The sequence below is a fragment of the Lolium rigidum genome, chromosome 1 (assembly GCF_022539505.1).
Source record: "Lolium rigidum isolate FL_2022 chromosome 1, APGP_CSIRO_Lrig_0.1, whole genome shotgun sequence".
Lineage (NCBI taxonomy): Eukaryota > Viridiplantae > Streptophyta > Magnoliopsida > Poales > Poaceae > Lolium > Lolium rigidum.
Window position 1 is genome coordinate 90,771,433 of NC_061508.1, and position 14,029 is coordinate 90,785,461.

Here is a 14,029-nt window from a genome sequence, read left to right on the forward strand (position 1 = left end):
TACACGCCGAAGCATGCACGCGATGCGGGTGGAATCAATCACGAGCGGTAACATTACAACAGGATTACAATAGAGCCCACAAGAGACAGATATATTACAACAACGACTCCAACGAGTCAAGATACAAATAGATACATACAAAGATCCAAGTCATACAGAAGATCAAATATGTCCGAGTACGGACAAGATACAAATTGGACTAAGAGTCCCGAAGATAACCAGATGGCGTCCATAACCCCGCCCAGTGCCAAGCCGGAAGGGTAACCTTGCTAGCGTCGTCCTTCATCGAACATATCTTCATACCTGCCCGGTTATATCCCGTAGAAGCGAGCAATAAGTACGGGTTCGTACTTAACAAGACTTCAAGACGTATAAGCATTCGTCAATCCGCCGTCCTTTGTACTTGAGGCACGCAGGGGACTTAGAGGACGCAAGAGGAACGTCATAGGCAATATGGTGGGGTTAAGCGGCAGCGCGCAAGCACTAAAAACCTATAGAGACACTCTACAACATTCGTCTAAACAGAGAAGGTGAGAGAGCGCATAAACTAACAGTTCTATACTCTGCAAACATAACACAGCCGATGTGTTCCCCCCTCGCAAGGAGGTACTTACAAAGGCACTCACACGGTTGACAAGTTTTAACCATTTATTATTAAAGTTGTTCTATCTTACCACACAAGTTATTAGTATTGAAACAACAGGTGTAAGTTGTCTATGGTCGAGTCATACGACTCCAAGTCGTCCATAACCGCGGACGCGGCTTATCGATAAGATGTACACCCCTGCAGGATTGCCCAAATGTACCCACACGCACCGCTCGACCCACTTACGACAGGTGGATATCACGGCTCGCACTCTCCTTCACGACAACGATGTCCAGGAAGCCACCTAACCAAGTTGAACCCGTATCGAAGTCCGGCCGATTCTCCGAAGCGGACCTAGCTGTTGCGCCAGCGTACTAGGTGGTTTAAACACACACTGGGGCGATAAACCACTTCGCAGCGGCTCCGCATCCTATACGTGCATACCAGAAACAAGGGATACAAGGCACCCAGGGGCTTCCCAAAATAAAGAAGTAACAGGCTGGCATGCACGCAAACAACAAATGGTAAAACATTGCAAACTAGTTGTGGCCACTGGACAAAGTTGTAGATTCCGGCAGTGGTCAAGGGGAGACCCATAAGCATACCCACGTGTGGTTAGAGCGCTCAATCTCGGAACAGATAACAAGAACTCGGTGTCCTAGGTTTCATGGAAACACAAGTGAGCCGTCATAAAACGAGCAATCGACCCACCGATGTCTCCGCTAACAACTATTAACAAGTAACCATGATTCCCTCAACTGATATAACCATGTAGCATGTGTCATGATTCCCAACTGATAACCGATAAGATAGCGATAACGGTAACGAGGTATAAACAGCAGTAGCATGCACTACGACTCGCAAGGGTAGACTCGATAACCAAACAATAGTTGTAGGAGGTTGGTGGAGGCAATATAGGCTGCTTCAGGTAACAAGTGGAAGGGACACGTGACAAGAACGCAACTTAAGGATAGCATGAGGGAGAAGGCAAAAATAAAATAGGTGAGCGACTTCCGCAGGGGCAGAAGTATAGGGGAAATGCTTGCCTGTTAAAGCTTGCCGAGGTACACCCAGGAAACTTGTCGTATCTCACCACACCACTTCGTGATCCTATCCGGGAAGAAGCAAATGCTGGACAAACAACGGATGCAAGTCTTACTACTACGGATAAAGAAGATCCAGCATGATCAAGATGATATGCATGACATGGCAAACATGATGCGATGCAACTTATCCATATTAATCGGAGTCGGAACCCCGGACAAGCAAATTAGGTTGGAGTTGGATTTCCACCGGCAAAGTTAAGGGTTGATTAGCATGGCAAGACAAAGCAAGGGTGAGCTACTTCAATATTAAACGGAGCGGAAAAACCTTAGTCGGTGTCCAAATTACTCCGCATATATGTTAGGTGAACATGCACAACTATCACGTCGTGACATGATGCAATATGCAAACAGGCATATGGATGGCATATTCATGTTCAACACATTTTTCTGATCAATTTTCATATATAACACTTTTTATTTGGAGTTATGGTTTGAAAGATATGACATGGACAAATTTGCAAAACAAATAAAAAGACAAAAAAGGACTGGGCTGGATCTGAGAGTTGGCCTGCTACCTGGCCGGCGGGAGGAAAGGTCTGGCACGCGTGGGCCGGCCCAGTTCTGGCCTGCGAGCGGCGACGGGAGGCTACGGGCCGCGCGGGCGTTGACTGTGCCGGAAGAAAAGACGGGCCGAGGCCCAACTGATGGCGGATCTGATAGAAAAAGGGACAGAAAAAGGTTGGATTAAATCCAGTGTCTTGGTGATTTGAACTTGGATCTTGCACGTACAGGAGCAAGGGACAAACCAGTAGGGTGCGTTTCTGATTGTGTCCAAAAGGAGCTTCGTATCCAATTGAACCAAGTCAACGCGCAGAACAGGACCAGAACGGCCATGGCGGAGCTTACAGACGAAAGTCGATCTGGAGCTATCGGGCGAACCGGGACGAGCGAGAGGGCGCGTTCGACGCGGAAGAACATGGGGAACCCGCTGGTGGCGGTCTTGGCGACGAGGAACCACCGGAGGGCCGCCGGCGACGAGCACCTGCGGGGAGAAACGGCGGTCAACGCCGGTAGGATGGCATAGAACAAGGTGGAGAGAGGCGTGAGGTCCAGGGGGAAGAGGAAGTTACCAGGAACACGAATCCATTCCCGGAAACGACAGGGAAGCACGGTGGCGTACGGAATTGACGAATTACTCGCCGGAGTCGGAGAAGGGAACGGCGAGCTTGCGGTTGATTGGAGTGCTTCCGGCTCGATTCCTTGCACCAGGAGGAAGAAGACGACGAGACGCATCTCCCGGTGCCCTTGGCTCGTCGCGGGAGGACCTGTAGCGGCGGCGCCATGGTGAGGTGGTCACGGTGGTGTGAGGCTTTTTCTCCTTCGTTTGCTCACAGAGAGGAGAAAAGAGAAAGGGTGGAGGAAGGTAGGTGGCGGCGGCGTGGATGGGAGAGGGCTAGGGTTTGAGGGGCGCCGTGGGGAGGGTTAAAAGGGGGAGCAGATGGTGGTGCGGTGGTTGAGAGGGGGCAGGACCACGACCTCACGCGATGTTCGTGCTCTCTAGGAGAAGACGACAACGATGGTGGAAAAAGGTGAGGTCGAAGGGGTACGGGCCAGGGGAGAAGATGAGCTCGGACCTTGCTGGGCTACTCGGGCCAAGAAGAAGAGGAACCAGTAAAGGAGAGGAGAGGGCCCGGCCAGGAGATAGAGAGGCCCAAGAGAGGGGTTTAGGGGTTTTTCTTTTCTGTTTTTATTTTCTAAACATTTGAAAACAATTCCGATTCTATTTTGAATTGAATCGAAGATGGGAGTGGGGTTAAAAGAAATAGTTTTCCATAATATTTATTTTATTTGTAACCAAAACAAAGCACATTATATTCAAAACTATTTTGTTGGAAAGGATTAATTCTAAAATAATAAATATGGTGGGAGAGAGAGATTAGGGTTTTATTATTAAAAAGAAGATAAGAGAGAAAGGGGTTTTTAGAAAATAAACATATGAGAGGGAAAACAACAAGCTAGTGTTTAATAAAAAATATTTTACTTGTTGAAAACATGGTTGATGTGATGCATATGCCATGATGATGCATAAAAGAAAAAGAACAAACAATTCTAATAGGTGGTCCTACCCTGGGCCGTTACAATGAAGATCTGGAGTAGTACTTGTAGCAGCGCCGATCGTTTGCCGTCAATACGAAGAAAAAATAGCAGCCCCGAAAAAATAAATACAAGTACTACCGTACCTCCATCTCATAAAAAATGTTAACTTTATTAAAATTAAATGTATCTTAGTAAAACTGATAATAAACTGATAACTACCGTGGGTAGGTACGGTGACTTTATAACCAAACAATAAAGGCCTGGCGTAATACTTTTTTTCGAATTAGTGAGAGCTTTCACTAAGGGAACAAGAGCGGCGCACGGCAAAGTCTGCGCTCACGACAAAGAAACTGGGCGCGCGGCAAAGTCTGCCTGCACGGCAGAGCTCGTGACGCACGTCAGCAATTGGGACCCAAAGGCAACCTTTGCCTTGCGAGGTTGGCGAGGCGCACGACAAAGAAACCTTTGCCGTCGATGGCACTGCCGTGCGACCTTTGTCGTGCGGCATCGCACGACAAATGCTTTGCCGTGTTTATAGGAGCCTTTGCTGTGCAAATCGTTGCACGGAAAGTTCTGCTTTCCCGTAGTGTTTATTAATTAACTGACAGGATTACAATCACTTAATAGAGTGCTAGACAGAAAACATGGGTTATAGTTGATTTAGAAGCATCTTTTCCTATCGGAACTAGCTTGTTTAGTACATAAATTTGACGGAACCTCGTCAAGAGGGCGGGAGCTCCCGCAATGCATTATAGGAAGAGGACAAATGGTCCAGTTAATAAGGGAAATCGGACCTGAAAACCATACAACACACGGTTAATTAAGGGAAACCGCCGAAAACCACACCCACACCCAACTAGATTAGCATCCCTCCCACATAAATGAGCAGCTTGATTAGCATCCTCCCAATATAAGACACACTTAAGCTAGGTAAAACTCTCATAATCTCCCTGATCTTATCACATATAGCTTTAAGTTCTGATCTAGTTTGAAGTCCATCATTTATCAAGTTAACTACCTCTTTGGAATCACTCTCAATGACGGCCCATTCATAGCTTCTTTCTGATGCTAGCCTTGCTCCTTCTCTAATTGCCAATGCTTCCATCATGGACGCACTGGCAGCGCGCTCGTACCAAAGGGCTTGGCCACGCAACATCCTCCCTTCACTATTCCGAACCATCAAACCTATACTTCCATTCTTGTCATGTTCAATAAAGCAAGCATCTGCATTGATCTGATCTTGATTCTTGAGTACTACAGGAGGAGGAGACCAATAAGTTTTCGCTTTGGGAACTTTACATCTTCTCTTTACCAGACCTGGACAAATATATCGTAGTTTGCATGACCCACCATATCGAATCAGTTACCTATCTCCCACCATCTCCGTGTTTACAAGCATTGCGCTCGTTCCATATAGCCCAGCATTCACAAAGAATCAAAGAGGTGCTCTCCTCATTCATTATTGGACTGTCAATAAAATCTTATGCCCAAGAGTCTGGATGAAAGGACGGCACTTTTACTGCAGCCATATCATTCATTTCTTGCCAGAAAATCTTGGCCCAGGTACACTCAAAGAGAGCGGGAAAGATTGACTCATCTCCTCGTCCACATGCATATATGGCAAAAAACAATTTGTTCAATGTATCTTTCCTTGAGTATTTGTCTTGCCGGTATGAACCGCTTAATCACCCTCCACCTGAGGGCATCTCCAGCGGCCCGACGCATTTTAATGTTCGCGTTGTGTCGCACTGCGGACGCTAAAATGATCGTTTTTGTCCGCGCGCGTCTGAGGGCTGCTCCAGCGGGGCGACGCATTTTTTTCTTTTTTTCCTCTTCTCCATTTAAACATAGTTTCAAATATTACATTTTGAAACATGATTTTACACAAACTAACACATAGTTTGGAACATGGTTTACACAAACTAACACATAGTTTGAACCATGGTCGACACAAATATATATTTTTTTTAAAAGAAGCCAGTTGTGTTGATTTCCGTATGTTCGCTGCCAAGAAAGAACATTCGAGGGCACACCCAATCACCAAAACTGGAAAATCCAGCAGGAGGAGACGGTGCCCTTGTTGGTTCTACCGAGGAAGAACATCCAGAAATCTCGACTACTGGCTTCGTCTGGCCCGTAGCCAGATTCGCTGCAAAGAAAGAACACTCTAAGTTCTAACTATCGGTGTCCGAGCCGGATTCACCGGTGTGGTAGTGCCTGCGGCAGGCTGTGTTGTCGAACACCTTGATGATCATCTCGCCGTCCCCCTCGTAGAGGAAGGTGAGCTGGCAGCCGGGCTCGAGCGCGAGGTCACGGGCGAACTTGTCCTACCCCGTGTGCAGGTACATCTTGCCCTTCCCGTCGAACAGGACCTCCACGGTCCAGCGGCAGAAGTTGCAACTGGACTCCCGTAGCTGCAAGTGCGCCGACTCGACGTCGTCGACGAACTCGGCGAACTTGTCCGGGAGCCGCTTGATGCCGAGTGGGTCGTCGTCGATGCGGAGGAGGAACTCGAAGCAGTGCTCCTCCTGCGAGGACGAGAAGGGCGCAGGCGACGGCGAGCGTGGGGCCGTAGCTGCTCCACCACGGCGGCCCTGCCCCGGCCACGGGGGCGCCCAGGGCCGCGGCCTCGGCCGCCTCGCCGGCCACCAGGACCGGCCATGGACTTTCTCGCGGGCCTGGATGCGTCGCAGGAACACCTAGGCGACGCTACGGTCGAGCTTTGTGGCGGCTAGGGTTTCTTTGGAGGAGTGGATGAGGAAGAAGAACACACGCCCTCTTTATATAGGCTGGAGGGATGCGGTGGCCGCGGGACGCGTGGCGTTGATACGTCTCCGACGTATCGATAATTTCTTATGTTCTATGCCATATTATTGATGATACCTACATGTTTTATGCACACTTTATGTCATATTCGTGCATTTTCTGGAACTAACCTATTAACAAGATGCCGAAGTGCCGCTTCTCGTTTTCCGCTGTTTTTGGTTTCGAAATCCTAGTAACGAAATATTCTCGGAATTGGACGAAACGAAGACCCAGGGGCCTATTTTTCCATGGAGCTTCCGGAAGACCGAAGAACATACGAAGTGGGGCCACGAGGTGGCGACACCACAAGGCGGCGCGACCTAGGGGGCCCGCGCCGCCCTATGGTGTGGCCCCTCGTCCGGCCCCCGACTCGCCCTTCCGCCTACTTAAAGCCTCCGTCGCGAAACCCCCGATGGGAAAACCACGATACGGAAAACCTTACCGAGACGCCGCCACCGCCGATCCCATCTCGGGGGATTCGGAGATCTCCTCCGGCACCCCGCCGGAGAGGGGATTCATCTCCCGGAGGACTCTACACCGCCATGGTCGCCTCCGGAGTGATGAGTGAGTAGTTCACCCCCGGACTATGGGTCCATAGCGAGTAGCTAGATGGTTGTCTTCTCCTCATTGTGCTTCATTGTTGGATCTTGTGAGCTGCCTAACATGATCAAGATCATCTATCTTTAATACTCTATGTTGTGTTTGTCGGGATCCGATGGATAGAGAATACCATGTCATGTTAATTATCAAGTTATTACATATGTGTTGTTTATGATCTTGCATGCTCTCCGTTACTAGTAGAGGCTCTGGCCAAGTTTTTACTTTTAACTCCAAGAGGGAGTATTTATGCTCGATAGTGGGTTCATGCCTGCATTGACACCGGGACAAAGGATGTAAAGTTCTAAGGTTGTGTTGTGTCTGTTGCCACTAGGGATAAAACATTGGCGCTATGTCCGAGGATGTAGTTGTTGATTACATTACGCACCATACTTAATGCAATTATCTCGTTGTTAGCAACTTAATACTCGGAGGGGGTTCGGACGATACCCTGAAGGTGGACTTTTTAGGCATAGATGCAGTTGGATGGCGGTCTATGTACTTTGTCGTAATGCCCAATTAAATCTCACTATACTTATCATGTCATGTATGTGCATTGTTATGCCCTCTCTATTTGTCAATTGCCCGACTGTAATTTGTTCACCCAACATGCTTTTATCTTATGGGAGAGACACCTCTAGTGAACTCGTGGACCCCGGTCCATTCTTTAATACCGAAATACAAATCTGTTGCAATACTTGTTTTATCGTTTTCTCCGCAAACAATCATCTTCCACACAATACGGTTAATCCTTTGTTACAGATAAGCCGGTGAGATTGACAACCTCACTCGTTTCGTTGGGGCAAAGTACTTTGGTTGTGTTGTGCAGGTTCCACGTTGGCGCCGGAATCTCCGGTGTTGCGCCGCACTACATCCCGCCGCCATCAACCTTCAACGTGCTTCTTGGCTCCTCCTGGTTCGATAAACCTTGGTTTCTTTCTGAGGGAAAACTTGCTGCTGTGCGCATCATACTTTCCTCTTGGGGTTGCCCAACGAACGTGTGAAATACACGCCATCAGGCGTCACCATTAACGTGGTTGGCGTGCCGCAGAGTGCCGAAGCGGCGCAGCGGCGCAGTCGCTGGCGCGTTTGAGAAGACGCATCGACGCAGGGTCGCTGCTAGGCGGCCCCGACGAAACGTCCGCCAGACGCGAGCGAACACTTTCCGGACGTCCGCATAGACGCATCCGAGACGCATATTTGAGCCAGGTTTGCGTCTCTGGGAACGACCCGGTCACTATACGTCGCTCCATTGAAGGTGGTGCCAGACGCATTTCTAGTCACGGCGAACGAAAATGGTCGCTCAGCGTCCGTTTGCGTGGCGCCGCTGGAGATGGCGTGAATGATCGCACTTTCGGCGATGTGTTAAGACCGGCCGGCCGGAGCGACGTTTACCGCGTCGCGAGCCGCCGGAACCTGCGCCGCACGCACATGCGTCATGCATGCATACTGACCTAGGCCTAGCCAAGTCTTGTTTTTTACACCCTCGTCTTGGTCGATGCGATCGGGATGAGTTTTCCAGAGTAACCACGTCCACGTACGTCGCGCTCGCGGGCAGCCGGGTATGATAATGTTGCCGTCTGAGGAAACAAGCAGGTAGTACGTGTATACATGGAACCTTCGTAGGAGTACATGTATAGACGTATAGTACGCGATGCCGATCGACGCCAAGTCCATGCATCCGTACCATAGCGCGCAAGGCGACGACCTGCCTGGCCTACCTATGGCCAAGGCTATTACGGTGTTTTTTTGCTACTGCCACTTGCGGACTTGCCAACTGGACATATGTGTACCATACATGGTCAAACTCATCCGTGCACACGAGGCAGCACACACGCTATCGGATAAGGTGAGAACTATTCCGATCCTCCATGGTAGTGAAGGCATGTACAATCGTTTAGACAAGTATCCTCTGTAATTCCATGCCATCTCATGCATGTCTACACAGTACTATATATAGACACCCTTCTAATGAACCGTCTGTTTAGCTATCTCTATAAGCTTCAAAATTCGAAGGGAGAAGCTGGAAAAGTAATCATCATGACTTAATTCAAACGTAAATCTAGACTCATCCAGGACTTTATGGAAAAGAAATACTAGTACTCTAGGAAGAAAATAACTGCCAACTGTAGACTTAATTAATTCAAACGTACAACGGGAGCGGAGCCATCGTTAGGTAGCGATTAATATAGGATTAGACCATCTTTAATTATGCAGACAACCTGACCCTTTCCCATTATTCTCTTCCCTCCATCAGAAATATTTCATACGTGTCCAGCGTTATAGACATCTGATTAGATGTTGTTGTACATGCCCTAAGGCGAGTTGTCGTTTTTTCCCTCACCGGATGAATGCCACTGACCTTATTACCGATTTTAGCACCTACCAAATTTTTTTGCCGCAATGAGGATTAAAGCCTATTATATTACCGCCGATGAAACCGATGAGTATATTCGTATGCATTGGGGAAGATACTACAGTCAAGCTTGTGCGTATATTTGCGAATATATTGATCTGTGTCTTTGGAGCTCACTACCTCTGTGCTCCAAATGAGGAGGACACACAAAGGTTGATGGTGATGAATGGAGCAAGGGGATGACCACGCATGATTAGGAGCATCGATTGTTTGCACTGGATGTGGAAGAACCGTCCAAGAACATGGCACGGGAATTTCACTACTCATCATCGCGATTTAACAATTGTGCTTGAAGCAGTAGCTAGCCTCTGAAGATATGTGGATTTGGCATTACTTCTTTGGGCTGTCTGGATATGTGAACGACATCAATGTTTTGCAAAATTTGCATAGATTTGCAAGACTTGTTAGTGGTGATGCTCCGCCAACGGCCATGAGTATACCATGGGGGTATTATCTAGCTGACATGATCTATCCACTTTGGTCGACATTTGTGAAGACTATCACCGAGCCCAAACACAAAATTCATGCTCACTTAGTAAAATGTCACCCGAAATACATAGATAGAGATTTTGGTGTCTTGCAAGCTAGGTTTGCAATTGTTTTCAGGTCCTGCTTGTATTTGCGATAAGAAATCCCTCCATTATAGTATGACCGTGTGTATGCTTCTACATAATATAATCATCGAGGATGAGAGGGACATGGACCTTCCATTCGAGTTTGAAATGTGGGCAGCCGTATGAAAACCTGCCATAAACCTGATCGGATGAAAGCCTTTCCTCAAACATACCGGCAGATTTTGGACAAGCGGACACATGGGTGGCTCCGTAATGATATTGCTGTGCATCCATGGCAGATGTATGGCCGCTAGTCTCCTTTTTTCCTCCTTTAATGTTATACTCGTGTGATGTGTGATTGAACTAATCTTGACATCCGTGACCCTTCGTTCATTCATTCTTTTGTTTGTTTGTTTGTTTAACTATTTGATTTGAATAATTATTGTAATTTAGAATGTTGTTGTATTGTGGAACAATAATATAATTGATGATTTATATTGATGTTAATTTGGTCCAAAGTCACAAATAGGAAGATAAATAGCGAAAACCATGTTTTTGTAGTTTCACGTAGATTGGCGGACAGAAACCGTAAAAGACAAACATATGTTTATTGAGAAATCCACAGCTCCGTAAAGAAGTAGATGTACTCAAACCATGCTGTTAGAAGAATCCAGGGGGCACCAGCCGTAGCAGCACGCAACACCCGATTCTAGTGTAGTAGCCCAGTTATAAAATTAGCTTCCTCGACGATGGATAGATATCTCGGCGAGCTAATCGGCAGCCAGCAGTGTCATTATCGCGTGCTTGCACGTGGAGTATAGCTGCCTACTCATGCATGGAACCTTCTTATTATATACCAAAAATCATGCGTCGCTGTTCTACACTCCATGCACGCACGTACAAGTAGTGCAACCATAAACGACGACCTGGCTGCTAGCTGCTGTGTTCAGCAAGTCCAAGAATTTTATGGTCAGCTTTCTACCATCGCGCGCGGTACATACGGGTAGGTGGGCACGCGGGTGGGGTTTTACAATTCCACACGTACCCGTCCAGTCGATGTTGGAGAAACGAAGCATGGGGTATGACCGGGAGAGTATGTACGTGTTCGTTTCCTTATTTCTTCCCCTGAAAACGACATGCATGGATATGGCACTTGATCAGCAACTTGGCAACCTGCGGCGCATGCGGTCCCGATTCGCCATGGGGGAGAAAAGAAGTTGAGAGGATCGATCAACTATACCGTTGGAGAAAAAAGTTAAAAGTGTGCGAGAGTAGTTGTCTTTGTTTTGACTAGCTAGCCTCTTGGCTAGTTAGGCTTCATTTCCTCGTTGGATTTGCCTAAGAGCATCTCCAGTCGCGTCCCTCAAAAAGCGTCCGGCACAAATGATTTGGGGCACGTTTGGGACCGCGCCGGACAAAAAGAGACCAAAAATCTGTACAAAAAAGAGGCCCTTCCCAGCCGCGTCCCTCAAACAGCGTCCGGATGCATGCATTTTAATAGAGGAGACCACCCCATGTGGGAAAAGTAGGTGAGAGAAAGTGTGGGAAAAGAGACTAGCATGTGGGGACTAGGGGCTGCATGCATGCATCCGGACGTTGTTTTGTGTCCGAGCGTCCCCGGTAGAGACTCTATGCATAGAGTCTCTACCGGGGACGCCGGACGCAGAATGAGGCGCTAATTAGCTTTGGGGGACGCAACTGGACAATTTTTCCCCCCATTTCTTGTCCGCGGTCCCCCAAACCTCATTTGGGGGACGCGACTGGAGATGCTCTAAGGTTTTGGTAGAGGTCTTTTCTTCTGCCTCGACTTCAATGGAGACGACACCGTATACAGCAAGTGATTTTTGGCTTCTGTTCGATCGGAAATCTCTTTCCTAATATCAATGGTGTTGAAAGATTAAAATTCTTTGTACGGTCCTTAAGATCTCGCTTCACCAAATCGACTTTGCTTCACTAGATTGATTTAGGCACAATATTATGTCATGGAAACAGAAAAATTTTAACGACCTCAAAGTAGCTCACCTATCTTTACCATGTATTCTATTTGCTACTGCAAATATATATGGTATTGATTGCCAAAAAAACTTCAATTCCTTATAAACTCTTCATAATTAATGAGATGCGGAAAATATTTATTTTTCCTCCATTTAAAATATAATTCAAGTAGACAATAATAAAGAAGAACTACAATCTTTAAACCACTTTCAAAATTAAGATTGATGAAGTTTACTGATCCAACAATTAAGTTCTTCGTCCATTAAGAATTATAAGATATTTTATTATAGACTATATAATGAATGAATAAAACATAAAATGCCATGCATGCATATGGCCGGGAGAGCATGTGTTCGTTTCCTTACCTCTTCCTCTGAAAACGACATGGATGTCACTTGGATATCAGCAACTTGGCAACCTGCGCCGCATGCGGTCTCTCGGTTCAATTAATTCGCCAAGGGGAAGAAAAGAAGTTGAGAGGTTCGAGCAACTATACCGTTAGAGAAAAAAAAGTTAAAAGTGTGCAAGAGTAGTTGTCTTTGCTTTCACTTAACCTCTTGTTAACCTACTAAGCTTCGTTTCCTAGTTAGATTAGGTTAGAGCTTTGGCAACCGTTGATTTTTTGGCCTCCGTCTCAACGAAGATAGCGTCATCTACAATAAGTGATATTCGGTCTTTCACCCGACAAGAGACGTTTTACCGGACGTCAACTGTGGTGTTGTAATATTAAAATTCTCTAGGTACTTTAGATCGTTTTTGAATCTTTTCTCATGGTTGCCGCGAGAAGGATTGTCTCGCAATATTTGTCCCGGATGCTACATCCTCGATAATGGTGATTCGTACATTCAACTCTACGACGACACCGAGCAGACTGTTCGGTTGCTTTTACCTGGCATACCAGTGTTCGTACTCTTGCCAAGTTAAATAATTCAATGGCTACGTGCCTACACGTAGCCTTAGAATTGCATCTAAAATTAATATATGGCCATATGGGAGAACCTTCATCGGTATGTGCTTCAGGTATATATGTGGTTTGCTATATATTGTATCAAGAAAAGAAAAGTTTGAAGATCTTGAAGATTTGTCTATTCTTTTAAACTTTATTTTTTAATCTCCGCAGATAGCTCATGTATCTCTACCACATACTATTTGCTACTACTGAAAATATATATGGTTTGAATTGTTAAAAAAATGCTTCGTTTCCTTGTAAAACTCTTCTTAATTAATGCGATACGGAAAACCCTTAATTTGCCTCGTTTCAAGAAAATTCATGTGGACAATAACAAGGAAGAACTACAACCTCAAACCACTGCCTAAATTAAGATGGATGAACTTTATTAATCTAACGGTTAAGTCTTCCTCCTTTCTGAGTTATAAGATATATTAGATATTTTAATAGACTGCATATATATGAATAAAGAGTTAAAGACGCACTAAAATACGTCTAAATATAAAGCATATGATTTAGAACTTCGAACATCTTATAGTTCGGAATAGACTGACAATTAAGCTGTAAGGTAAGGCAAGGACTATCAATTGTCGACGACCTTAGCCACTCCAGGTTTTTGATACAACAGTACCCCCTTCGTGAAGCTAAACCCTGTTTAGCTCGCAACTTTTCTGACAAGGCCACTTGGCGTGTGGAAAAGCGTGTAGGCGAAAAGCAATGCTAGGACTTGTAGCCGGTCATAGGCGATAGTAACATGCATCCGACGATCCACGTACTGCCATTTTCGACCAGAAACCCAAGGGATCGGAGTCCATTCAGAAAAGAAAAAGAAACCCTTCATTCAACTTTCACTGTCCCACGCCCATGTCCAAGCCCTGCTCACCAACGCAGCAACGCACACACGCAAGCCTCCTACGAATTTATTAGACACGCCGCGAGATCGGACGAGATCGCACGGGACATACGTCTACCCATATTGCCAGA

At 46.5% G+C, this 14,029-nt stretch overlaps 1 protein-coding gene across 1 annotated transcript; it reads right to left on the reverse strand.

The window, feature by feature from the left end:
* Positions 1-1,367: 1,367 nt before the first annotated feature.
* Positions 1,368-3,067, reverse strand: LOC124648922. The gene is made up of 4 exons (XM_047188607.1): positions 2,439-3,067; positions 2,208-2,345; positions 1,633-1,717; positions 1,368-1,380 (listed from the first exon to the last, which is right to left on the reverse strand). Exons 1-4 carry the CDS (start codon positions 2,923-2,925, stop codon positions 1,368-1,370), a joined length of 723 nt encoding a protein of 240 aa, XP_047044563.1. The 5' UTR covers positions 2,926-3,067.
* Between the last annotated feature and the right edge of the window lie 10,962 nt (positions 3,068-14,029).